The sequence below is a fragment of the Anomalospiza imberbis genome, unplaced genomic scaffold, assembly GCF_031753505.1.
Source record: "Anomalospiza imberbis isolate Cuckoo-Finch-1a 21T00152 unplaced genomic scaffold, ASM3175350v1 scaffold_191, whole genome shotgun sequence".
NCBI lineage: Eukaryota > Metazoa > Chordata > Aves > Passeriformes > Viduidae > Anomalospiza > Anomalospiza imberbis.
In genome coordinates, this window is record NW_027099824.1 from 122277 (window position 1) to 145977 (window position 23701).

Genomic DNA, 23701 nt, shown 5'->3' on the forward strand with positions numbered 1-23701 from the left:
CTTCCCGTCTCCTTGAGTCACCAATATTCTGTTTATTCTTTCCACTCCCTCTTCCTTCAGGTGTTTCCAGTTCTCCTGTTGAAATGGCCATGTCTAAGGACATCTCTGCACTAGACCAGGTGGATCTATGTACTTCCCGTTGCACCCAGATTTCCCCCTCTAGATGCTTTCTGGTTATTCAAATGTCTCTCAGTTGAGAGGTTCCACACTTTGCACATCAGGGAGTGGCCCAATCTTTCTGACGTTCAAATAAGTATTAAATACATCTTACTATTTTTAAATCTATAATAGAATTACCTTTTCTTGTGTCTTTGTCTAAAACTGTTCTGGTACACAAATCCCTTGGGGATGGGGGACATGTCAGATGCTGCTGGGACATCACAGAGAGCTGAGGGAAGAGCTGTGATGGTTATTAAACTGTTCAAATGTTCAACTTGTGTTTGTTGGCAGGAAACCTTTCTGTGCCTCTGAGTGTCACCATCCCTGAGCCCAAAGGACACAAACCTGATGAGCTGTGGTTCCCACTGCAGGGGCACTTGGACCTTGGCTCTGCACAGGAGAGCTCTTCATCCACTTTCTCCTCCCTCTGGGCATGGAGGGAGCTCCTGACTTCAGCCTGTGACTCCTGTGTGCACAGAGCAAATCTGGGCAGAATCGGGGCAGGGAGGGTTTGGGGGGCCTTGGGATCTGTGCTGGGCACAGAAGGTGTTTTCCATTGCTCTGAGACTGTCTGCTGTGCACAGTGGATTTAATATCCAGCAGAGGAATGACTTTTGCATTTGGTGGAGCTGTGCCTTCCCTTGGCTTTGTTGGCTGACAAGAAATGAACATCCCTCTGTGTCTGGAGCAGCTCCTTCTCCAAGGAAAGCAGGTGAGAGTTGGAGCCAAGGAGCTGAAACCTGCAGGTGCAGCCTGGGCTGGAGGGAGCTCAGATTTGCACAAGGCTGCTCTGAGTGCCAGGGCTTGGATGGGGGAGATGGTGGGGTGGGGGTAGGGACAGAGTCTGATTGATTGTCAGCCATGAAGGGTCTTGATTTTCATATCTATTCCAACTGCATGAGGAGGTACTTGGATTCAGTGTCAATTGGAGATTGCACATATCAATGTATTACCAGGGGAAAAAAAAAACTAAACAGGACCAAAAAAAAATTTTATCACTGTCTTTTAAAATGTAGTGTGTTCACTTGGAATAGGCTTCTGAAATTGGTCTAATTAACCACAAACTATTTGAATGCTTACATTATTCCCAGAGGTTTGGCTTGTTAAGGTGTTCTGAATGTTAATGAGCCCTGGGACACTGAATTGCTGAACTGAAGAGCTGAAGGCTGAAGAAGCCTCTGGAGCAGTAAAATTCAGCAGCAGCCTCCAAGGTGCTGAGGATGTCAGCAGCCCCCACTGAGGCCATCCCTGCCCAGAGACCGTGGGGGAATGGGCAGACAAGGAGAGCATCCCTGGGGCTGGGGCAGCAGAACTCAGAGGCACCAGCGGCTCCAGCTGGGAAATGGAGTGTGGAATGTGGCTGTGAAAGCCCTGCCTGGGCTGTGCCAAGCAGGACACACAAGCCCTGACCCCCATCCCCCAAACAACTCTCACAAGGAGACATTTAAGAGGAATTGCAATTGTTTGTGTCCTCTGAGTTGGATGCACTGGAGAAATACCAACAAGAGATTCTCATGAGCTCAAAAGAACAAAGCAGCCTTTACTGGCAACTTTAGAAAATCAGAGAAACTTTGGCAAATGGTTTAATACAACATTCATTGAACAAAAAACACTTCTCAGAGCATTAACTTGGCCCATTCTCTTCACAAACTCCAAGCCTGTTCAGTTTTAAGTTAAGTTTTTCAAGTGGATGGAAGTAGAAGACAGAAGGAGAGAAAGACAAAAAAATATATAAAGAAGCACACACAGAGCTACCAACTCCTGGATTCCAGCGGGGTTCAGATGGAAATTCCAAGAGGAGGTAGGGTCAAGCTGTGTGCTTGCCTTGTGGTCAGCCTTAAATACCCCTTGGTGTTCCTGGGCCCTTCCCCAGGTGGGACTTGGGGTCATTTGGTCACTCAGGAGCTGGGCTGGGGGCTCCAGAGGTGGCTGTGGAGCATTGCCTGTGCTGTGCCAGGGACTGGCAGACACTGCTGGGCTGGGATAGAGGCTCTGGGGGGATTGGGGTTCCAGGGCAGGGCAGGGCTGGGGTTCCAGGGCAGGGCAAGGCTGGACCTGCCCCTTCCTCCCCACACATGAAATGTTTCCAGCCAACAATCTCCTCCAGTCTGTCACAACAGGCAGTGTTGGAGGTGAAATCCCAGTTCATGCCATGGGCACCTGGACAAGAAGGACGGTTCTTTTCCATAGGAAGGAAAGCCCCAGGTCTTGGCTCATTTCTGGTTTGATTGCCTGGATTCTGTTTGGTTTTGTTGTTGCTTTGTTTCATTTTCTGTACCTGCAGTGTCCAGTCAGGAGCAGAGTGACTCTTGCCAAGGAACTTTGTGGTGCTGTCACTTAATATTAAATCTGGTTTTTGCTGATCCCTTGCTGGGGATTTTTTCAGTGCTCTCAAGCCCTCGTTGGTAACAGGGTGAAGGAGCCCTGGGCCAGGCTCTGGCCCTGGGGGACACGGGGACGCTGCCAGGGGGTCCCTGTCCCCCTGTCCCGCCCCCCACAGCCCCAGCCCCCGTCCCCGTGTCAGGCTCTGGGGTCGATCTCGTGGAACATCCTCTGGGGGAGGCTGCGGCCCCGGGGGCAGGGAGACCCGGGGGGACAGGGGACCCCGCTGTGCACGAGCAGCGTTGGACTTCTCTGGGGGAACTGGGAGGGGGGGCTGGGGTGGAGTGACCTCCCCAGTGACCTCACACAGCCCCTGTGATGTCACACAGCCCCTGTGATGTCACACAGCTGCCCGGTGATGTCACAACCCACTCTCTGTTGTCACAGAGCCACCCTCTATGATGGCAGGATCTGCTCTATTGCCTTATACCCTTCTCTATGATGTCACAGCCTGCCCTGTGATGTCACAACCCCCTCAGTGATGCCACAAAACCCTCCCTATGATGTCATGCTGCCACTCTGTAATGTCACAGCACACACTTTGACCTCACTGCCTGCTCTATGATGTCGTACAGCCATGCCATGATGTCACAGCCTGCTCTGTGATGTCACACAGTCCCCTCTGTCATGCCATAGCTGCTTGATGACCTCACACAACACACTCTGTGATGTCATAGCCCAGTTTTTGACCTCACACAACCCACTCTGTGCTGTCACACAGCTCCTCTCTGACATCACTGCTGCTCTGTGCCTCCGTGACACAGCCACAGAGCTGCTGCTGTGACACAGCCCCCTCTGGGACACCCCACAGCCCCTGCCAGTGCTGAGCCCCTGTGAGCTCTGTCTGTGCCCTGCTCGTGTCCCTGGGATGCCCTGGCAGTGCCCCAGCCCTGCTGGGCTGTGCACAGGAGCTGCTCCTGGCCAGAGCTGTCTCTCTGCAGCGCTGCCCTTGCCAGGAGCTGCCTCTGGGCCAGGAGCCCGGCCCAGCTCAGCAGCACAGACACAGCACCAGGACTTTAATGACCTCTGGGGCTTTGGTGCTGTTTGCATCAGACCCAGTCCCTTGAAGTGTGCTCAAAGAACTTCTCAAGAACTCAAAAAGTCAGATTCAAAGTCCAAACTTTCTTTAACTGTTAATGGGTTCCACTCAAGGACACAATTCATATCAAAGTGTCCCCAGGCCCCAGGCAGAGCAGAGAACTGGAGGCACTGATGACAGGTGGGGACAAACAAGGCAAAGGTGTCTCTGGCGCTGAGCAAACCTGGATGTGTCTCAGGAATGCAAAGGGCCAAGGCTGAGCCCCAGCCCCTGGCAAGGCAGATCCTGTCCCTCCCTCCTTGCTCAGGGCTCTTCCCGGGATGGGCACTGCCATGTGGGGATGTGCCATGCCAAGGGCAGGACCATGGGGCGGCCCCTGCCAGGCTGCTGAGCAGGGACAAGGAGGCAATGAGGCCCCAGGGCTGCAAGGGTCACTTGTCCCCTCGTGGCCTCAGGCCCAGGGCCAGCAGCCATGGCCAAAGGGCTGCACAGGTTGGCTCTGTCAGGGCCTTGCAGCTGCTGCACATCCCTGTGCCCTCTGCAGCCCAGGCTGTCCTGCGGTGTCCCTGCCCTGGCCTCTGTCCCTGCAGACTGTCGCCATCCCCCGGCTGCCCCACCTCGCTGGCCCCTTCCTTTGCTGACAGCTCTGCCTCCTGCCTGCCCCTGCCTGGCCACACAAAGCCTTGGGCTGCTCCAGGCTCCTTCTGGGGACGTGTTGCACCACAGCCCTGACCTGGGAGGGAAATTCCTCTCCTCTTGTGTCCAGTCTAGGTGGGATGGCCCTGGCAGAAAGGTCTCCTTGGATTCCTGCAGATCCAGGCTCTGACTGTGGCTCTGTTCCTCTCTCTTCCAGCCCTTCAAGCCCTGAGTGAAAACAACAGCCCCTCCTGCAGAAGCACATTTGTTCAGGTGATGTTGGAGGGAAGAGCTGCAGAACTACTTTCATCTGCTGGCTCAGAAGAACCAGTGTCTCTTTAAGACCTGCAGATCCCTTGGAAGGTGAGACCACCTGGAGACCAGAGGAGACCAGCTGGAGCTCCAGGCACAGCTGATGACTGGCACAGCTGAGCCTGTGGGAAGCTCCCATAGCTCCTGCCTTCTCCCTCCCTGTTGACAGCTCCCTCCCTGCAGCCCTCAGACCCTGCCCATCCCCTTTCTTCCCTCCCAGCTCATCCCTTTGCTTCGCCTTCCATTAATGAACACTTTGGCTTCTTCGCTTTACCTGCATCTCTGTGGAGCTGAAGCGATGCAAATCCAGGGCCCTGGAACACACAGGCCCCTGCTGCCGTTCTCTTCCACGCCGTGTTTTGTGCACACACTCAGAGGAACGAGGGCAGATCAGGCTGGGAAGGACCCTGTGCTGAAGGTCCAGTTCCACAACACTGTGGAGTTACAGATCTTGCTGAGCACCCTGGAGCCCCTGGATTTTGGAAGAGCCAAGCTGAGGATGCTCTGAACCCAGCTGTGAGGGATTCCATGGCAAGCATCCACGGAGGGCAAAGGAGCTTGGAATGCTGCAAGTTTTCAAGAATAGCTTCCTGAAAGCACAGCAGTGCTCCATCCCTGCACAGGATCAGGAAGAGAGCAGAACCAGAGACCATCTGGGCTTAACAGAGAGCTTTGGTGTGCCTAAGAGCAATTGAAGCAGCAGTGCTGTGCCCGAGACTCAGACATGTGACCGTGCCAGTGCCCGGAGCGCTGTCAGGCAGTGCTGGGATCCCGGGTGTGGTTCTGGTCCCCACAACCGAGGAATGGCAGCCCCAGCCTCAGACCCAGTCAGAAAGCCAACCAAGGGAGACCAGAGGGAGGGCACCCTTCCAGTTTCTCTTGGGCATGGCCGCAAAACAACCCCTGCTGCTTCTTCCTCCCCCTGTGTTTGGGATGTGCTGGTGGCAGAGCCAGCCAGGTTGTGCTCTGCGTTCCAAAGCCTGTTGAGAGCTGGCATGAAAAGTGCTGCATGCACAGCGGAGAGTCCTGGAAGGTGCTGGCAAGAGCTGCCTGCAGGAACAGGGCTCTGGGCTCTGGGCTCTGGCTGGAACAGCCTGGTTTTGCTGCAGTGACCGCAGGCAGGAGTTGAGGCAGGTGAAGAGGCAGCGTGAGCTTGTGTTTGTAGAGGGCCTGGGACTGCCCCTCTGAACCTCCACCTGGAAACACACTTGGGGGAATACGAGCTACAGCCGGAGTGCCTGTCCTGAAAGGACCTGAAGTCATTCAGCCTTGCCAGCTTTTCTTAAGAGTGTGTTGGTGTTCCCCAGGACAGCTACACATTTGGGGAAATGCCTTTGGAGGAAAGGGGCTTGCTTCTCAAGGAAAGTGCTTCCCAGGGAGCGCCCAGCGAGGCAGGTGCAAGTGTCCCCCTTTGGCTCTCTGTGGTCCTTTCACTGCCTGAGGCCCGTTGCACTTGGCAGAGGGGCAGGGCAAGGGAGAAGGCTGTGAAGAGCAGGTTTGGCATCCGCCTGGACCTGTGGAGACCAACCCAAGCACCTGCAGCAGGGTGTGTTCCCCCCTTTGGACAGAGGCGTGAGCAGGAGCATCTCTGTCCAGCCGTGAGCCCCAGAGCTCTCTCTGAGAGCTGTGAATTAAAAGGCCTTTACACACACACTTTTCACCTCTTCCCTGTCTGCTGTGTTTCAACTCTTGGCAATGTGCATGTGGCTCTTGCTTGGTGGAAGCTGCTGTGGCCCAGGGCCAGCACAGAGCTGGGCTGTGTGGGCCAGGCAGCGTGGAGAGTCTTGGCTGATCTTGGTGTGTCCCTGGCCTCAGAAAAGGCTGGGAAGGTTTGCCTCCCAAGGCATCCTGCTCATTGGCTCTCCCTGTGCACCCTGGAGAGAACAAGGTAGGCATTTCTGGCAGCTGGGCATCAGCAGGCCTGAAAGTGGGGGTGTGTTGTGGAGCGAGCCCAGCTGAGATACCCTGAGAGGAGCCCAGTGCTCCTCGCTCCCCTGTGCTGACACGTGAGCGTTTGTCTGGTTTCGGGATGGCCCTGGCTGTGTGAGGGGTGCTACGTGGACACGAGACATCCGGTCCTGTCCTGCTGGGTCCCAGCAGTGCCTCACAGCAGTCCTGCATCCACGTCAGGATGCCGGCCAAGAGAGGTCCTGGGAACTGAGGCAGCTGATTTTAAGCTTGTGCAGGTGCCTACAGGCCAAGGCCAGCGGTGTTCCCTCAGGATACAGAAGTCTTGAGGGGTCTCCCTCATTCAAAGAAATCAGCAGACAAATGCATTGTCAGCCAAAAGCCCTTTTATTGACCTGGCAGGAGGGCAGGGGTCTGCACCCCACTAAAGTGTTTCTCTGCCACATATAAATTTCAGTGGGTTGATGTAGGAGTTGTATCAAAATCACCATCCATCTTTACACTGCTGAGGTGATTCCATAGGCAGGCGGTTGGAAATACATTCTGTCAGATTCCCATACTTGAAGCTGATGTCCAGGCCCTGGCCAGGAGCGGTCTCCATGCCCCAAAGCAGCACAAAGTCTTCCTCAGGGCTTCCCTGCACAGGGCTGATTCCACACTTGCCCTTAGTTCTTCTGGTAGACTGTGTCTAAAGCTTTTTGTCAGGTCACTCTCATGTCAAGTTAGGCCACCAGGTTTTTGTTATGCTAACTGCTGCTAAGTACTTAGGCATGTCTGTGCTAATTTACTTGTTTACTCATGTGAATTGCTTGTGCTTACTTATGTCAAACCAAGGCCTTGTTCCATCCCCAAAGGTGCCTGAGGCCACCCGCTCCTTGTGGCACCAGTTGCTTTCCTGTGGAATGTTCTACCTCCCCGAGGGTAAAGAGGGAGCTGCAGAAAGAGCTTGCCAGGCTGCTCTCCATCCTTTCCCAGCACTCCTGGTGAAGTGGAGAAGTCCGAGCTGAGCACAAAGGTGCAAATGGAACAGCCGTGCACAGGAAGGCTCGGTGGGAAGGATGATCCAGGATCCATAGGCCTGGCAGCCTGAGCGTGCTCCAGGGGAAGGCCTTGGAGCAGATCCTCCTGAGTGCCATCCCACGGCACGTGCAGGGAACCAGGGCGTCTGCTGGAGGGTGGGAAAGCTCTGCAGAGGGATGGGGACAGCTGGGGCTCCTGGCGGGGTGTTGAGGGCTTCTGTGCGGGAGTTTGGGGGGCTTGGTGCTGGTGGGGTGTTGGAGAAGGAGTTGTCTGGAAGGTGAGAGGTCTAGGCTGGAATTTGAGTCAGTTTGAAGGCAGCATCTGTGCTTTGGCACAGCTTTGGTTACGGAGGCCAGAAGGAATATCTGTGACTTTTCCTCTTCATGGTCCTGATTGTCCTGCAGGGAACAAGAGGGGAGAGCTGTGCTTTACTAGCCACTCAGATATCTGTACCAGGGGGAGGATTAGCCCTTTTGCCATCTACTCAATTCTTTGAGCTACTTTTCTACCACTGAGTGGACTTTCATTTCTTGAGAGCTTTTATTTCTTAAGAGAATAAGGATATTATCATCCCTACAGAGAAAACCAAAGAATGGCCCTTAGTTTTGCCCTTTTTTTGTGTAGTGTTATGTTCTGTAAAGTGACCCTCAGTGGATGAGGTTAAGGCAAATGAGTTGCTGCTTTGAGATGGGAAGCAAAATTCCAACTCTTCACCTCCTCAGGCCATCCCAATTAATTTGGGAAGTTTGCAACTTTTTGGAACTACTTGAGTCGAGCAATGGGAATTAAAGCTTTCCTGAATTGAGGATTCTTACTTGCCAGATTCTTCTGTGCCTTCGCCACTAAGGTGTTTTTGTGCTGAAGGCAATAACTTCAATGAGAAAATAATTTCAGCACGGAGTAAGAGCTTCTGACAGAGACCAAGTGTTGCCAGCGTTGCTCCAGGTGCTCCTGCCAACAGCCCCTGCAGGCAGGAGCGCAGCCCCCAGTGCACGTGGGCTTTGGCTCCCTCTGGCACAGAAGCCCCCCACGGGCACAGGTCTCTGGGGCAGGAGACGGGCACCGGCGCTGCCAGGGCTCGGGGGGTGGCAGGTCTGCTTGGGCAGGGACCCTGCCACACCTGCTGATGTCAGCGCTCCCTGGGCCGCAGGGGTCAGGGCAGCATTCGTGCCCTGGCCCACATGTTCCTTGTCTGTGTCACACCCGCGGGTTTAGGATGGCCACCAGCCAGGACGTGTCCCAAGGAGGCCGTGCCAGCTTCTGTGAAGGCCCCGTGCCCTTCCCAGCGCGGCTGCATCGGCAGCCCTGGGGGCTCCTTCTGCTGCCCTGAGCCCGCAGAGCAGGGCAGCGTTTGCTGATGGTTTGAGCCATTCCTAAAGATCCTGTCGGGCTGTCTTAGACACTTGGGGTGAGGGATTCCTTCCAACCTGAGCCACTTTGGGTGGGCTGGGGGCAGCCCCAGGGCAGGGGGCAGTGTGTGCAGGGGCCCTTTGTGACACGGTGCAGCACGGTCAGTGTGGCATGGAACGGGACAGCGTGTCCAAGGGCCCTTTGTGACACGGGGTGACATAGGAGCTGGCGGTGACAAGACCACGCCACAGTGCTCGGAGCACGCGACGGGACAGGACGGGACAGAGCGGTGCCATGAGGAGCCCCCGCACAGCGCACTCGTTCGTGTCTGACCCGGAGCTTTCCCGAGGCGTTATTCCTGCAGCTGACCTCGAGGCCAGACCACAGGACTTGGTGACCCGTGGCCTTCCCAAGGCTTCTCTCCGGCAGGTGTCCTCGAGGGTAGACCGTGGGACTTGGTGCCCTGGAGGCATCTCCCATCCCTGCCACCGGTGCCCTCGAGGCCAGACCACAATCCGTGACAGGAGTCTCCTGTCCTTGTGGCAGGAACCCTCAAGACCAGAGTGCAGGACTTGCTGTCCTGTTGCCTTCCTGAGGCTTCTCTCTTGAAGGTGCCTTCCAGGCATGACTGCAGGCCTTGCTGACTCGGAGCTTTTCCGAGGCATCTCTCCTGCAAGTCATCGCAAATCCGATCACTGAAATGGAGCAGAGACCCACGAGAGTGCCCAAGCTGGCCTGGGTGGAGGAGAGGAAGAAGGCCCTGGAGCTGGCCCAGCACAGGAGACTGAAGAGGTGGTGCAGTTCAAGCCTCAGCAGGAGGGTGAGTGGCAGAGCTGGGCTGCTGGGCTGGTGGCTGCAGCCAGCTTGGCCACATCCCATCCCATGGCATCCCATGGCATCCCATGGCATCCCATCCAATCCCAGCCCATCCCAGCCCATCCCCTGGGCACTTGCCCATGGACAGGACTAAAGAGGGGCTGGGCAGACACCCCACAGTGGCCATGCTCCATCCCCTGGGGCATCCCAGGGCTGTCCCTGCCCAGGGAGCACAGGGCTGGGCTGTGTTCTCCGGCCTCTCCCGCAGCCCCTCAGCTCAGGCTGCGCTCGCTCTTTGCCAGGTGCAGCCGTGCAGCGCACACAAGAGCAGGAACACACCCGTGGCCTCTTCCACAGAACAGCGCAGGTACCTGCCGCCATCCCCAGCTGGGCTGGGCCTGCTGTCACCGCTCAGCCGAGCACCGCGCTTGGAGCATCCCTGGCATCCTGCCTTTCTCCTACAGCTGGTTTTCAAATTCATCAAAAGGATTCGGGAGGAAGAGACCAGCACCATGGGCACACGGCTCAGAGCATATTCGCACATCTTCAAAACCAAGACCTGTGCTGCCCTGCTGGATATGCTCGTAGAGGAGGGGTTTTGCAATCCAAAGCAAGTAAGCAGCCTGTGGCCATGGTTTGATCCTCCCAGGAATTGCTTGGCCTCCTAAGCCATGCCTACTGGTCACTGGAAGCCTTTGAGGCCATGGCAGTGTGGTGGCAAGGGAAGCACTTCTCTGGGGAAGCTGGGGACATTCCTCCCTCTGGCAGCTTTCCAAGTCTCCCCTGCCTTCTCCAGGTGCCTGCCATGGTGAGGTACATCCACCAGTGGCTCATGGCCAGTCAGTTTGCTGAGCACAGGCTGGACAGGGCCCTGCTGGATCTCACCGAAGAACAGCCTGCTGATGTAGTAATGTGTCCTGGTTTCGGGCAAATTTGGGAGAAAACCTTCAGAAGGAGCCCCCAGAAAGCAAACCCCCACAGCCCCACCCCCACCTGGCTCGGGAAGAATTTCCTCAGAGAGTAGTGGAAACAACCTTTTTATTGAGCAGGCAAAGCACTCCCCAGCACAAAAAAATGAACAACACCAGATGACAAAAACTCTTTCACCACACGGAAGAGGTGACAAATTCAGAAAGTCTCTGCTGGGAGTGGTTGCCCAGTTCTCGGTCTCCGGCACTGGGGATGGCTGCTGCAGGTCACAAAATGCTGGCTCTTGGTGTTTCTTGGTGTTTCCCAGGTCCCAGTCCTGAGCAGGTTGGGATGGTATTCAGGAAAGGTAAAGGAAAAAAAACAGTCCAGGGAAAAAATTGGATTGCCTAGCTAAACTAACTAATAAGCAAAAGCAAGGGCAAAAGCAAAAAGCAGGAGCAAGAGCAAAGCGAAAGCAAGCAAGCCAGCAAGCCAGCAAGAAAGCCAGCAAGCCCTAGCCTCTCCTAGACACAGACTTTGGGGAGAGGTGAGCTGGCTGATAACAAGACAAAAAAAACCTTCACTTTTCGGAGCCAGTCCTGAAGGCACAGAACATAACATCAAGCGTAAACAGAACACACGATTGAGGATGCAAGCACCATAACGTCACCCTAGGACATTCCACCCCTTATCTCCGAATCGTCAACATACTACCAAACGTCATGTAAAAACTTAATCAGGTAAAAACTTCCATCTTTCACTTACTCAGACACATTTCCTTCCATCTCTCTTGCTCAAACCTTTGACACACATTTCCTTCTGTATCACTTGCACAAACCTTCGACACTTCCACATTTCCTTCTGTCTCATGTTGGTGTGGTTTAATGTAAAGACAGTGGCAGTAACATCCAACAGTGATATTTGCATATGAGATCTCCCTGAGGTACACATCGAGTTCTTCCATATTTCTGCATTATTCACCATGTACAACCCGATCCCTGAGCAAAGACAATCCCACGAATACGTTTGTCTGTACTCGAGGCAGAATTGATCCACACTGTCTTCCCTAACAAACCTCTGATATGTGCCACTGGGATTTTATCTACCTGGATCGGAACAGCATATAAAAAGGAGCAGTTCCAAACATATGGCACATTACGCCAATCAGCCTTCTGATGAGCCTGTGACATTTCTTACTCAACAGTGACACTGCAGTGCTGGCCACCAGGCCGGCTTGCCAAGGGAGGCTTCTGGCCATGCCCTGCAAGCAGCTGCTGCTGCCAAGGCGCCTTTGGTGCCTCAGGCTCTCCCTGGCACAGCTCCCAGCACGGCACTCTGCCCTTGTGCCCGAGGCCTTCCCTGTGCTGGGGCTGGCCTGGGGCTTTTCCTGCAGCGGGACCTGCCCTGCTCCTGGCACAGGAAAGGCAGTTCCTGCTGGAGCAGGAGGCTCTGCCTGCGGTGGGCTCAAACCACTCCAGCAAGGCCCTGGTGACGTCAGAATTGCTTCCTAGAGCAGAATAGTCTATAATTGGTATAGCTCCTATATTGAGGACTAAATAACTATTTTTTAAATTTTATTCTGTGTTGTAAATAGACCGTTTTATCTAATAATGATCAGAATCAATCATAGCTGTATTTATACAGATTTATCTGGTATTACATCATTAATCTTTTGGGACAAATTGCATTAAGGTTCAATTCCACCTGTCCAATCTGCAGGGTCGGGATGGGATCCAGGTGCTGCCAGTCTCTTCTATTAGAAGGAATTCTAGAAGTCTGGGGGTCCTGCAGGGGTTTCATGATCTGTGGTGGCTGTTGGGGGTCATTTCTCCACCTCATGACTCAGCAGGAGTTTCTCCAGTAAGGAAATAAAGCTTTTGCCTGAAGCTCCCACTCTGCCCATGACAGGAACCCCTGAGTGTCTGTGACATCCCGGCTCTTTGGCAGCCTGGGGACTCCTGGGATGTCACCGTGGAGCCCCCGTGAGTGCCTGTGACAGATCGGTGCCTTTGCAGCCAAAGAACCCCTGGGATGTCACCATGGGATGGCTGTGACTGCCTCTGACCACACGTCTCTTTACCATCCCCAGAAACCCCTGGGAGGTCTCCATGGAGCCCCTGTCTCTGCCTGTGACATTCCAGCTCTTGAGGATCTTGGAGACTCTTGGAAAGTCCCCATGGAACCCCTCTGAGTGCCTGTGACAAATCTGATCCTTAGCAGGCAAACATCACCAGGACTCCCTGTTGCTATGGTCAGTTTCCATGGCAACCATCATGAGCCGCTGTTGCTATGGTCAGTTTCCATGGCAACCATCACCAGCCCTTGTTGCTATGGTCATTTGCCATGGCAACCATCCCCAGCCCCTGTTGCTATGGTCCGTCCCTGGGCAGCTCCATGGAGACCCCATGCCAGGGGTGGTTGCCATGGACACCAGCTCAGGCCTGGAGCCAGAGCCCGTTGCCATGGCAACCATTGGCAGTCCCATCCCCATGGCCATGGGATCCCAGAACCACAGAACTGGCTGAGCTGGGAGGGACCCATCAAGATCCTCGAGTCCAACTGCTGGCCCTGCACAGGACACCCCAACAATGCCAGCCTGGGCCTGGCAGCGGTGTCCAAACGCTGCTGGAGCTCAGAGAGCCCTGGAGCTGTGACCCTTCCCTGGGGAGCCTGGGCAGTGCCCCAGCAGCCCCTGGGCAAAAACCTTTTCCAGAGATCCAACCTCAGCCTGCCCCGACTCAGCTGCAGCCATTCCCTCCAGTCCTGTCCCTGGGCACCAGAGTGAAGAGGTTCCCACAGCCCCAGCCAGGGGCTGCTGCCATGGTCACCAGGGCTGGGACCAGCTGGAATGCTCGGTTTCCAAGGGCCGGGGTTTAGAAGTGGGATTCCCCAGTTTCCTGCTCCTGCTACAACCACACTGCCCCTTGCTGCCCTCCTGCCTCCCATGGAAAGCACAAAAGGCAAAGATCCTGGGCTGGGAGGAGAACAATTTACTGGGAACAGCAACAAGACAAGGAACAAACAGGACCAGAAATAATACTGATAACAGAAGGGATAAGAAAAATTATTTACAGGGAAAACTACATCACAACTGGCTCTTCCTGGCCATGTATTTCCTCCTGCCTGGAAAGGACACCCTTCTCCTCAGGGACAGAGAGAGAGAGAGAGTCCCTTTCCTGCCCCTGGCAATGACCTGAGGTGGGAGTGAATGTAATGACAGGGCCATGGCCAGACCCTCATGTTCTTTGATCCCACACCATGTTATTGGCAGAGGCAGGAAAAGGGAAAGATCTCTTCCCAGCATGGATCACAGGGAACATGGATTACCATAGCTCTTCCCAACATGGGTTCTCCCATGGGGGATGAAGCTGGAGCAGGGCACGAAGCTCTTCCTGCAGCTAGGGCATTTGCAGGGCTTCCCTTACTGGTGCCTCCATTGGTGTCTGGTCAAGTGAGAGCTCCTGGAGAAGTTCTTCCCACACTGGGGACACATGTAGGGCCTCTCCCTGGTGTGGATGTACTGGTGCCTGATGAGATGGGAGTTTTGCTTGAAGCCCTTTCTGCAGTGGGGGCAGGGGAAGGGCCTCTCCCCAGTGTGAATCCGCTGGTGCTTGAGAAGAATGGATCTGGTCTGAAAGCTCTTCTGACAGTTGGGACATTCGTAGGGCCTCTCCCCAGTGTGGATCATTTGGTGGATGATCAGTTGGGACTTCTGGCTGAAGACCTTCCCACATTCCCCACATTTGTATGGCCTTTCTCCAGTGTGGATCCTCTGGTGGCGGATCAAGTGCGACCTTAAGCTAAAGCTCTTCCCACATTCCCCACACTCGTAGGGCCTCTCCCCAGTGTGGATGTGTTGGTGGATAACGAGGGCAAAGCTGCAGCTGAAGCCCTTCCCACATTCCCCACATTTGTATGGCCTTTTCCCGGTGTGGATCCTCTGGTGGCGGATCAAGTGGGACCTTAGGCTGAAACTCTTCCCACATTCCTCACAATCGTAGGGCCTCTCCCCAGTGTGGATGCGTTGGTGGATGATGAGGTTGGATCTGTAGCTGAAGCCCTTCCCACACTCCCCACACTCATAGGGCCATTCCCCGGTGTGGATCATCTGGTGGCAGATCAGGCTGTTGCTCTTCCTGAAGCTCTTCCCACACTGCAAGCACTTGTAGGGCTTCTCCCCATCCTGAAGCTTATAATGGACCACCAGCTCCAAGATCTGGCTGAAGCTCTGTCCACCTTCCTGGCACAGGGTGGGTCTCTCCTCCTCAGAGCACCCTGGGCTGGGTTTGCAGCCCTTCCTCCTGTGGGATCTCCAGGGCTTTTCCTCCCCGTTGGATTCCTGCATCATGGAGCTGCTCAAAACGGCCTCTGCCAGGAGGTTCTGCCGTAGGGATTTGTCCTTCCTGGTCTCCATCCTCAGCTCCTTGTCTGGGTGAGGAAGGACAAGGAGAGGATGGGATTTGCCTTCGTGCCATAGGGAAGGGGAAGGAGATCCCCGCAGTGCGTCCCCGGCAGGATGGCGTTGGCAGAGAGGTTGTCCTGTAGTCGGGGGCTGTGCTGTGCTGGGAGATGGAGCAGGAGAGAGGGGGAAAGGGGCAGTGACTTCCTCCTCACCTGCCTGGGTTTCCAGGGGCTCCTTCCCCTTCCTCGTAGCCTTCTCCTCCATTTTGCAATGGTTTGGAGAAGGAAAATTCTGTTTTGGGAGGAAAACAAGGGATGAGCACAATGAGTTTTGTACTGGTTTGAAGGCAAACCAGGAGGAGAGTATAAGCCAGAATTACAATTTAATAAAAAAAAATCAATATCAAGGCAATGATACAGAAACACTGGCTTAATCTGACAGAGTCAGGATTTAACCTGACACCCTGTTGGTCAGGGTGGTGGTAGCCGTCTGATGAAACGGAGGCTCCAGCCCTGTTGGAGTGATGATCGTTATTCTGTCAAAGCAGTGATCCTGTAGAAGGGATCACCTGATGGGTCTTGCTCTGAAGGTCCAGTGGTGGTTACGGAGCTCTTGTCCCCTGGGAATCCAGTAGGCAAGGTGGTCCTGGTGTTGCAAGGGTGAGATTATATCCAGGTAGGAATGCTTGGTTCCTCCCCCTGGGCGGAGCATCCCACAATGGGATGATGTAATTTTATCAGTCCTGCAGTGGCACTCAATGGCCCATTAACAGAAGATAGCCCCTGGAGGGCGTTATCAGGGCTGAGTCATGGAAGAGATAAAGAACACTGCCCCACCTGTTTATCACAGTCTATGAAGATGGTGACTGAAAACATACTTTGGGTTACATCTTACATTGCACCCTGAAACAGTGAGGCAATCCCTGCTCGGGGTGGGGGGTGAACACCACCCCCCTTTCCCAAACTGGCTCAGGTGTAAAACCCCCACCCTGGGAAGGCCACGCACACAGGGGACAATGTCACACTTGCCCCACCTCAGGGGAGGTCTCTGTCCCTGTCACTCCCTTGCTCTCCCCCCTTTTCTCTTTCTTCCATCTCTCTCTCTACCTCACATTTACTGTTCAATAACATCCACTTGGGATTTGGTCTCGTTAGCACCTTCATTGGGGCAGAGGCATCTCTCTAACAATTTTATTAACCAGACTGAGACATTATTTTGGCACAGTGAGTTCAGGGCGTTGTTGTCTGACCCCAAGTGTCTTTGACAACAGCATGGTTCCTTCCTCTCAGGAGGTTCGGGCTCTTTCTGGAGGAACTCTTGGAAACTTGGATGCAGCTTCCTCTGAGCGACTTTTGGGAGAATTTATGAGGAAAATGACTGTAGTGGGTGGCCAGTGTAAAGAAAATATTTTGTTGTCCTTCCTAGAAAAGTTTGTTAAAATCACTGGAGGAAAGGGACCAAATGATACCAGCATTACTGACAAGGATCATTCACCACAAGGTGAGGAACACAAGGCGGTTAAAATCCTACCAGAAGCCCAGCTCAAGTGTCTAAATTCCCAAATAACCCCCGAATTCATAGGCTTGGGGGCTTTGCCAAATGTGAGAATCATTATTTTCTTTGTCCCTGTCTCCTTTGTGACAGCTACACATAGCTTTGCCTTCCTTTGAAAAATCTGTATTGGGCCAAATTTTAACTTTTCTTTTATCAGAACCTGCCAGCAGCTGAGCTGGAGCTGTGCAGGAACCGATGAAACTTGGAATTGCCACAGAACTGCTTCTATTGTCAGTTTATTCATGTTTGGGATTTGTTTGCGTTTCCATCACAAGTGACTTGTGGGAAAATCAAATATCCGTCAAGTATTTTATGCAGAGTTAAGTTTGATTTCTTATATCTGTTTAAAAACTCAAAAAACTCAAGTTTTTTTGTCCGGTCTCCAGGGGATGCTCGAGGGGTCTCTGTGCCTCTCACCCTGGGTGATGCCTGGGAGGGGCTTGGGGGGGTTGTCCCTGTCACCCCAGACCATTCCCCAGGGTCTGTCCCTGTCACCCAAAGCCATTCCCCAGGGGTGTCCCTGTCGCTGTCCCTGTCACCTCAGACCATTCCCCAGGGGGTGTCCCTGTCCCTGTCACCCCAGGCCATTCTCCAGGGGTCTCCATCGTTCTCATCCCAGGGAATGCCTGGGTTGTCTCCCTCCCTCTCACCCTGTGCCAGGGGGTGCTCGGGGCAGTCTCTGTCCCTCTCAGCCCAGGGGATGCTCGGGGTCTCTGTCCCTTCACCCTGGGGGATGCTCGGGGTGTCTCCATCCCTCTGGCCTCAGGGAATGCTTGTGCAGAGCTGGGGACCAGGGGCTCTGTGTCCCTCTCACCGCTGAGGGTGCTCGGGGCTGGGCGGTCTCCGACCTTCTCATATCTGATATCCCTCCTCTGCCTGCCGGTACCGGGTGATCGCCACGTGGCACCCCCCAAGGTCCCTGCAGGGCCATTTCCGGCTCAGCTTTGGGGTCCTGCAAGACCCAAACATCCCCTGCCCTGCCAAACAACCCTGCCGGAGACCCCGCGATGGATTTGGGGCGAGCTCCCCCTCCCCGCTCCCCTGCGGTTCTGGGGGGGCGATGCTGGCGGAGCCGCAGGAGCCGCGGCCCGAGCGGGGGAACCGCGTGGGGTTGGGGCTGGGGCTGCTCCTCCTCCCGCTCCTCCGCTGTCCCTCCTCCCGCTCCTCTTCCTCCTGGTCCTTCTTTTCCTCCCGCTCCTCTTTTTCCCTTTCCTTTTCCTCCTCCTCTCTCCCTCTTCTCCCTCCCGCTCCTCCTCCGCTCCCAGCCCGGCCCGGGCGGTGCCGACACCCAAAAGCAGCCGCGCTCTGCCCTGGGGGGGTTCCAAAGCGGCCCCGCCCGCCCGGCACTGGGAGCGCTACTGGGAGCACTGGGAACGATGGTGAGAGCACCGGGAAGGAGCTGGGAGCGCTCTCCCTCCCAGTACCGCTCTTACTGGGAGCACTGGGAACGATGGTGAGAGCACCGGGAAGGAGCTGGGAGCGCTCTCCCTCCCAGTACCGCCTCACTGGGAGCACTGGGAACGATGGTGAGAGCACCGGGAAGGAACTGGGAGCGCTCTCCCTCCCAGTACCGCTCTTACTGGGAGCACTGGGAACGATGGTGAGAGCACCGGGAAGGAACTGGGAGCGCTCTCCCTCCCAGTACCGCCTCACTGGGAGCACTGGGAACGATGGTGAGAGCACCGGGAAGGAGCTGGGAGCGCTCTCCCTCCCAGTACCGCTCTTACTGGGAGCACTGGGAACGATGGTGAGAGCACGGGGAAGGAGCTGGGAGCGCTCTCCCTCCCAGTACCGCTCTTACTGGGAGCACTGGGAACGATGGTGAGAGCACCGGGAAGGAGCTGGGAGCGCTCTCCCTCCCAGTACCGCCTTACTGGGAGCACTGGGAACGATGGTGAGAGCACCGGGAAGGAGCTGGGAGCGCTCTCCCTCCCAGTACCGCCTCACTGGGAGCACTGGGAACGATGGTGAGAGCACCGGGAAGGAACTGGGAGCGCTCTCCCTCCCAGTACCGCCTCACTGGGAGCACTGGGAACGATGGTGAGAGCACCGGGAAGGAGCTGGGAGCGCTCTCCCTCCCAGTACCGCTCTTACTGGGAGCACTGGGAACGATGGTGAGAGCACGGGGAAGGAGCTGGGAGCGCTCTCCCTCCCAGTACCGCTCTTACTGGGAGCACTGGGAACGATGGTGAGAGCACCGGGAAGGAGCTGGGAGCGCTCTCCCTCCCAGTACCGCCTTACTGGGAGCACTGGGAACGATGGTGAGAGCACCGGGAAGGAGCTGGGAGCGCTCTCCCTCCCAGTACCGCCTCACTGGGAGCACTGGGAGGGAACTGGGAGCAAACAGCGCCCGGACGCGGCTGCAGCCGGCGGGGGCGGGGCCAGGCCAAGGGGCGGGGCTATGCAAATACGGCGGGAGCAGCGCGGGGTTTGCTCGGTCACGTGAGGGCCGGGGGGGCTGGAGCGATGGCGGCGGCGTCGGTGAGAGGGGACAGGGACCGGGAATGGGGACAGGGAATGGGAATGGGGACAGGGACCGGGAATGGGGACAGGGAATGGGAATGGGGACAGGGACCGGGAATGGGGACAGGGAATGGGGACAGCGACCGGGAATGGGGACACGGACCGGGAATGGGGACAGGGAATGGGAATGGGAATGGGGACAGGGAATGGGAATGGGGACAGGGACCGGGAATGGGGACAGGGAATGGGAATGCGGACAGGGACCGGGAATGGGGACAGGGACCGGGAATGGGGACAGGAATGGGGACAGAGACCAGGAATAGGACTGGGAATGGGGGCAGAGACCAGGAACAGGACTGGGAATGGGACTGGGAATGGGGACAGGGACTGGGAATGGGACCAGGAATGGGGACAGGGATGGGGGGTCCTTGACCAGCTTCCCCAGAACCTCCACCAGGGTCTCCCAGTGCAACCGGAGCCACTCAGCCTGGTGTCCCCAAAGCCCTGAGCAACCCCCAGGGCCCTCCCAGGAACCCTCCGGTCCCTCAAACCCAGCATCCCCCACATTCCCTGCAAGACCCCCGTGTCCCCATCCTCGTCTTAGCTCAACGTCTTTATTTTTACCTGCTTTTGAGGGTTTTGAAAGGGCAAAGAGAAATGAAAAAATAAAATCCAGGGCAAGGGGAGCCAGGAGGATGTGGAGCCCCCAGCCAGGTGTCTTCCCAACACGGATCAGCGGCACCACGGATCACCGGGGCTCTGCCCACCGGGGCTCACTGGGGATCATCCAGCACGGATCCTCCCATGGGGGATGGAGCTGGAGCAGCGCACGGAGCTCTTCCCACACTGGGGGCACTCGCAGGGCTGCCCTTGGTGGTGCCTCTGTTGGTGTTGGGTCAAGGCTGGGCTGTGTGAGGAGCTCTTCCCACACATGGAACACTCGTAAGGCCTGGGACATCACCAGGAGCGGGGCTGGGATGTGCTCTGGTGCCTGGGACATCACCAGGAGCGGGGCTGGGATGTGCTCTGGTGCCTGGGACACCACCAGGAGCGGGGCTGGGATGTGCTCTGGTGCCTGGGACACCACCAGGAGCGGGGCTGGCTGTGATGCTCTCCGGTGCCTGGGACATGACCAGGGGCGGTGCTGGCTGGGGTCTGTTTGTGCCTGTGAAGTGCCAAGGGCAGTGTCCCAGCGGGGCAGCTCTCAGTGTCCCCAGCAGGTCACAGTGTCCAGTGCAGCCCGTGCCAGCGGTCACTGCGCACACGGGGCAGGCTGGGCTGGACGGGGGTCGGGGCAGAAACGCCGCCCCCGGGACTGGGCTCTCCCCCTGCCTCTGGGGCCCAGCCCCTGCTGGGAGCGCCTTGGGCAGGGCACGGGGCTGCTGCTGGGCCAGGGGGACAGGCCTTGCCCCCTGCCAGCTGCCCGGGCCCCTCTGATGCCTGTCCCACGTCCCTGTGGCTCCTGTCCCCACCACTCCCCACCACCTTCACTCCCTCCATCAAAGCCCCACTCAACCTCTGCACCGTGACCTCTGGAAAGAAAGAAAGAATGAAGGAAAGGAAGTGTTGTCTCTTCACCCTGGCTGGATGCCAGGCACCCACCAAAGCTGCTCTCTCACTCCCCTCCAGAGATGGCCAGGAGAGAGAAAACAGAAGGAAGGCTTCATGGGTTGAGTTAAGGACTGGGGCAGATCACTCAGCAAATGCCATCAGGGGCAAAACATTTTGGAAATTAGGGATATTAGTGGAATTTATTGCTATCCAGATCAGGGCAGGATAGTGAGAAGTAAAATAAAGCTTTAAAAACCCCTTCTGCCCATCCCTCCCTCCTTCCCAGCTCTACCTCCTCCCCCAGTGGGTGCAGGGAGACAGGGAATGGGGGTTCTGGTCAGGTCATCACCTCTTGTTTCTCCTGCTGCTCGGGGAGAGGAGTCGTTCCCCTGCTGTGCTGGGGTCCCTCCCCGAGACACTTCTCCATGAACTTCTCCAAGGTGAGTTCATCTCAGGGACAGCAGTTCTTCACAAACTGCTGCAGCGTGGCTCGCTCTTCCATGGGCTCACAGGTCCTAGCAGGACCCTGCTCCAGCGTGGGCTCCTCTCTCCAGGGGTTTGCAGGTCCCTGCCAGGTCCCTGCTCCAGCACAGGTTTCTCGTGGGGTCACAGCTCCGCTCAGGCATCCCCCTGCTCCGGCACGGGCTCCTCCAGGCGCTGCAGGTGCATCTCTGCTCTCCGTGCCCTCCATGGGCTGCAGGGGCCCAGCTGCCTCACCAGGAACTGCACCAGGGAATCTCAGGGCAATCAGCTCCAGCACCTGGAGCAGCTCCTGCCCCTTCTGCCCTGCCCTGGGGTGTGCAGAGCTGTTCCTCTCACATGTTCTCACCCTGCTCTTCCCTGCTCACAAGTTACAGCTACACGATCACCCATTTTCTTTTTCTTAAATCTCTTATCCCAAAGGCGTTACCACCATTTCTAACTGGCCCAGCCTTGGCTGGCGGCCGGTCCATCCTGGAGCCGGCTGGAATTGACTCTGTGGGACATGGAGGAGCAGCTGCTCTACCAGAAGGTGCTCCTAGAGCCCCTCCCTTACCAAAACCTGGCCATGCAAACCTTGTATAAGTATGGTAGGGTTTTTATTACCATTATTATTTCAATTATCTCTATTTTTGCTATTAATGGTACAGTTGTTATTACTAGTATTTTTAGTCTTTTTGACTCTATATTAATAGTGGCTATAGTAGAAACAGGTTCTTCATTGCAAGTAGAAGTTAGAATTTTGTCAGCCTCTTGCCCTGCCCTGTTCTGTGTCATTGCTGCGTGTGAAGCCGCTGCTGCCAGGGCTCCCCATTTCCCTGGTTTGGGAAATTCCATGGCGTTGCTCCCATGTCAGAAAGAGAGGGCTCATTCCATTCAAATGGATTGCCTGAGCTCTTCTAGTCCCAGTGTTGGAAGCTTGTTTTCTAACATTGTTGACTTTCTCAGCTTCTGTTAACATTTGTGATTTTATCACAAAATGTTCTCGGATGTGATTTTCCAAGATTCTCTATTCAGCTTTCAGTTTGCTCTTGTATTTCTTAATGGTGTGTCCGAACCGAAGGCGGCATTTTGGGTGGGAAGGCTTCAGTCGGAGCTGGGATTGCCTCAGCAGCAGCTGGTTTTGCACATGTCAGCAGAGCTAACAGAGATTCCAGGAGCTGAATATTCTGCCTCGTTCGGCAGCCGCAGTGCCCGGCTCGGGGGAGCTGCGCTGGGAGCTGCAGGTTGTGCCGGGGCCGGGCAATGGCCGGAGCCCCCGGCAAGGGCCGGCGATGGACACCGACCCTTTGCTGGGCAGGGGCTCGGGGCCCTGCGGCGCCGGGCGGTCGGTGCCCGCTCACGGCGGGACTGCGGGAGCCGGGAGCAGCGAGAGAGCCCGGGCGGAACATCAGCACCGGGGCGGGCACGGCCTGGGAGGGGGCACAGCCCGGGGGTCCCGCGGAGCCTCCCTGCTCCAGAGCCGCAGCTGCGACAGCGGGGCCGCTGCCGGGATCTTTGGGGCAGGGAGAGCCGCAGGCGGGCGTTCCAAGTGCCTCCTTCGGGGCAGGATTTTGTCCCGGTGCGGGGGAATTCCCGCGGGCTGGGGCCGCTGCCGAGCGCCGCCGCCTTTCCCGGGAGCCCCCGGGCAGAGCTCTCTGCTCGGGCTGGGAAAAACACGCTCACTCTCCTGTGAAAATTTAAACATTTTAATACAGGACGATAGGAGACAAGGACCATAGAGCAAAGGTTGTTACGGCCGTGTGCATCTTGGTACTGAACCAGGAGCACACTTATCTCCGGAGATTCCCATTAAACACCTTTTCCATTCCATCAGCCTGTTGCATATTCATAAACCCTTATGCATAGTAAACTCTTTTCCCAAACTAGTTTACATATTCCAAGAAGTGTTTAGAGTGGCTCCCCCTCCTCGGTTCCACCCTTTTAGAGCATGTGTATTCCTTGGTTGTGGTTTTAGTCCTTTTTTATCATCATCTTCAGTTTTGGCCCCGGCCCTCACTGCCTTCAGACGGTGAGTGCTGATCGTTGGCAGATCTGTACAGGTGTCCTCATCCTGTGTTCATTGCCATCCAAGCAGGCACTTTAACACAAGCATACTTGCTAGAAACATTCCCGGTACGAAAAGTGATTTCAGCATTTAATGTAATAAAAAAAGAAAGGCCTAAAGCATGGAGGCCCGCGGGCTGAGCAGGAGCGCTCCCCTCAAGGATGCTGCAGCGCCGGCGCTGGGTCTTCTGAGCAGCGACGTCCCCGACATTCCAGGTGGAGCAGCACAGGTTCCGTGGGTCAGAAGCCCCCTTTTTATCCTGTTTTTTGTCCCTTTGGATCGGTTTCTTTTTGGATCCCTCATTTGCATGAAGGTTTAGGCGCTCGATTGGCCCGTGGCAGTTCAGTCCAGGCTGGCTCCTTTCCCTTGGGGGGCTGCACTTTACTTAGGTGTAATACGGTACGTGGAGTACCGTATTTCTTCTAACTACCCTTCAAACCCCTTTTACCATAACCAAACCAACAGTACACGCTCAACAGCGATCAACTATTTTACAATAGTTTCTAACCTAGTTTAACAATTCCCCCTCTAACGATTTGATCCGTCTTCTAGCCTGCATCAACCTTTTAAAGTCCAATTTCTACTTTTCTCAGTTTCTCATACTGTTCAAGCATATCTCTGGCATTCTGATCACTCTGTTCTTTTATTAGCGTTACTTTTTTGCCATTTTTCC

The 23701-nt window shown here is 55.7% G+C and overlaps 1 protein-coding gene and 1 long non-coding RNA gene across 2 annotated transcripts; one reads left to right on the top strand and one right to left on the bottom strand.

Annotated features, from left to right (window-relative positions):
* Positions 1–13453: 13453 nt before the first annotated feature.
* On the bottom strand, positions 13454–14945 carry LOC137466371 (zinc finger protein 154-like). The gene has a single exon (XM_068178132.1). It carries the CDS (start codon positions 14943–14945, stop codon positions 13953–13955), a length of 993 nt encoding a protein of 330 aa, XP_068034233.1. The 3' UTR covers positions 13454–13952.
* Positions 14946–20742: 5797 nt separating this feature from the next.
* Positions 20743–21652, top strand: LOC137466369 (uncharacterized). Its single transcript, XR_010995133.1, has 2 exons — positions 20743–20941; positions 21405–21652. It is a non-coding gene; the product is annotated as an uncharacterized lncRNA (long non-coding RNA).
* The last annotated feature ends 2049 nt before the right edge of the window (positions 21653–23701 follow it).

Excerpts from the sequence above, each read along its gene's own strand:
- LOC137466371 (XM_068178132.1), bottom strand. The coding sequence starts at position 14,945 with ATGGAGACCAGGAAGGACAAATCCCTACGGCAGAACCTCCTGGCAGAG.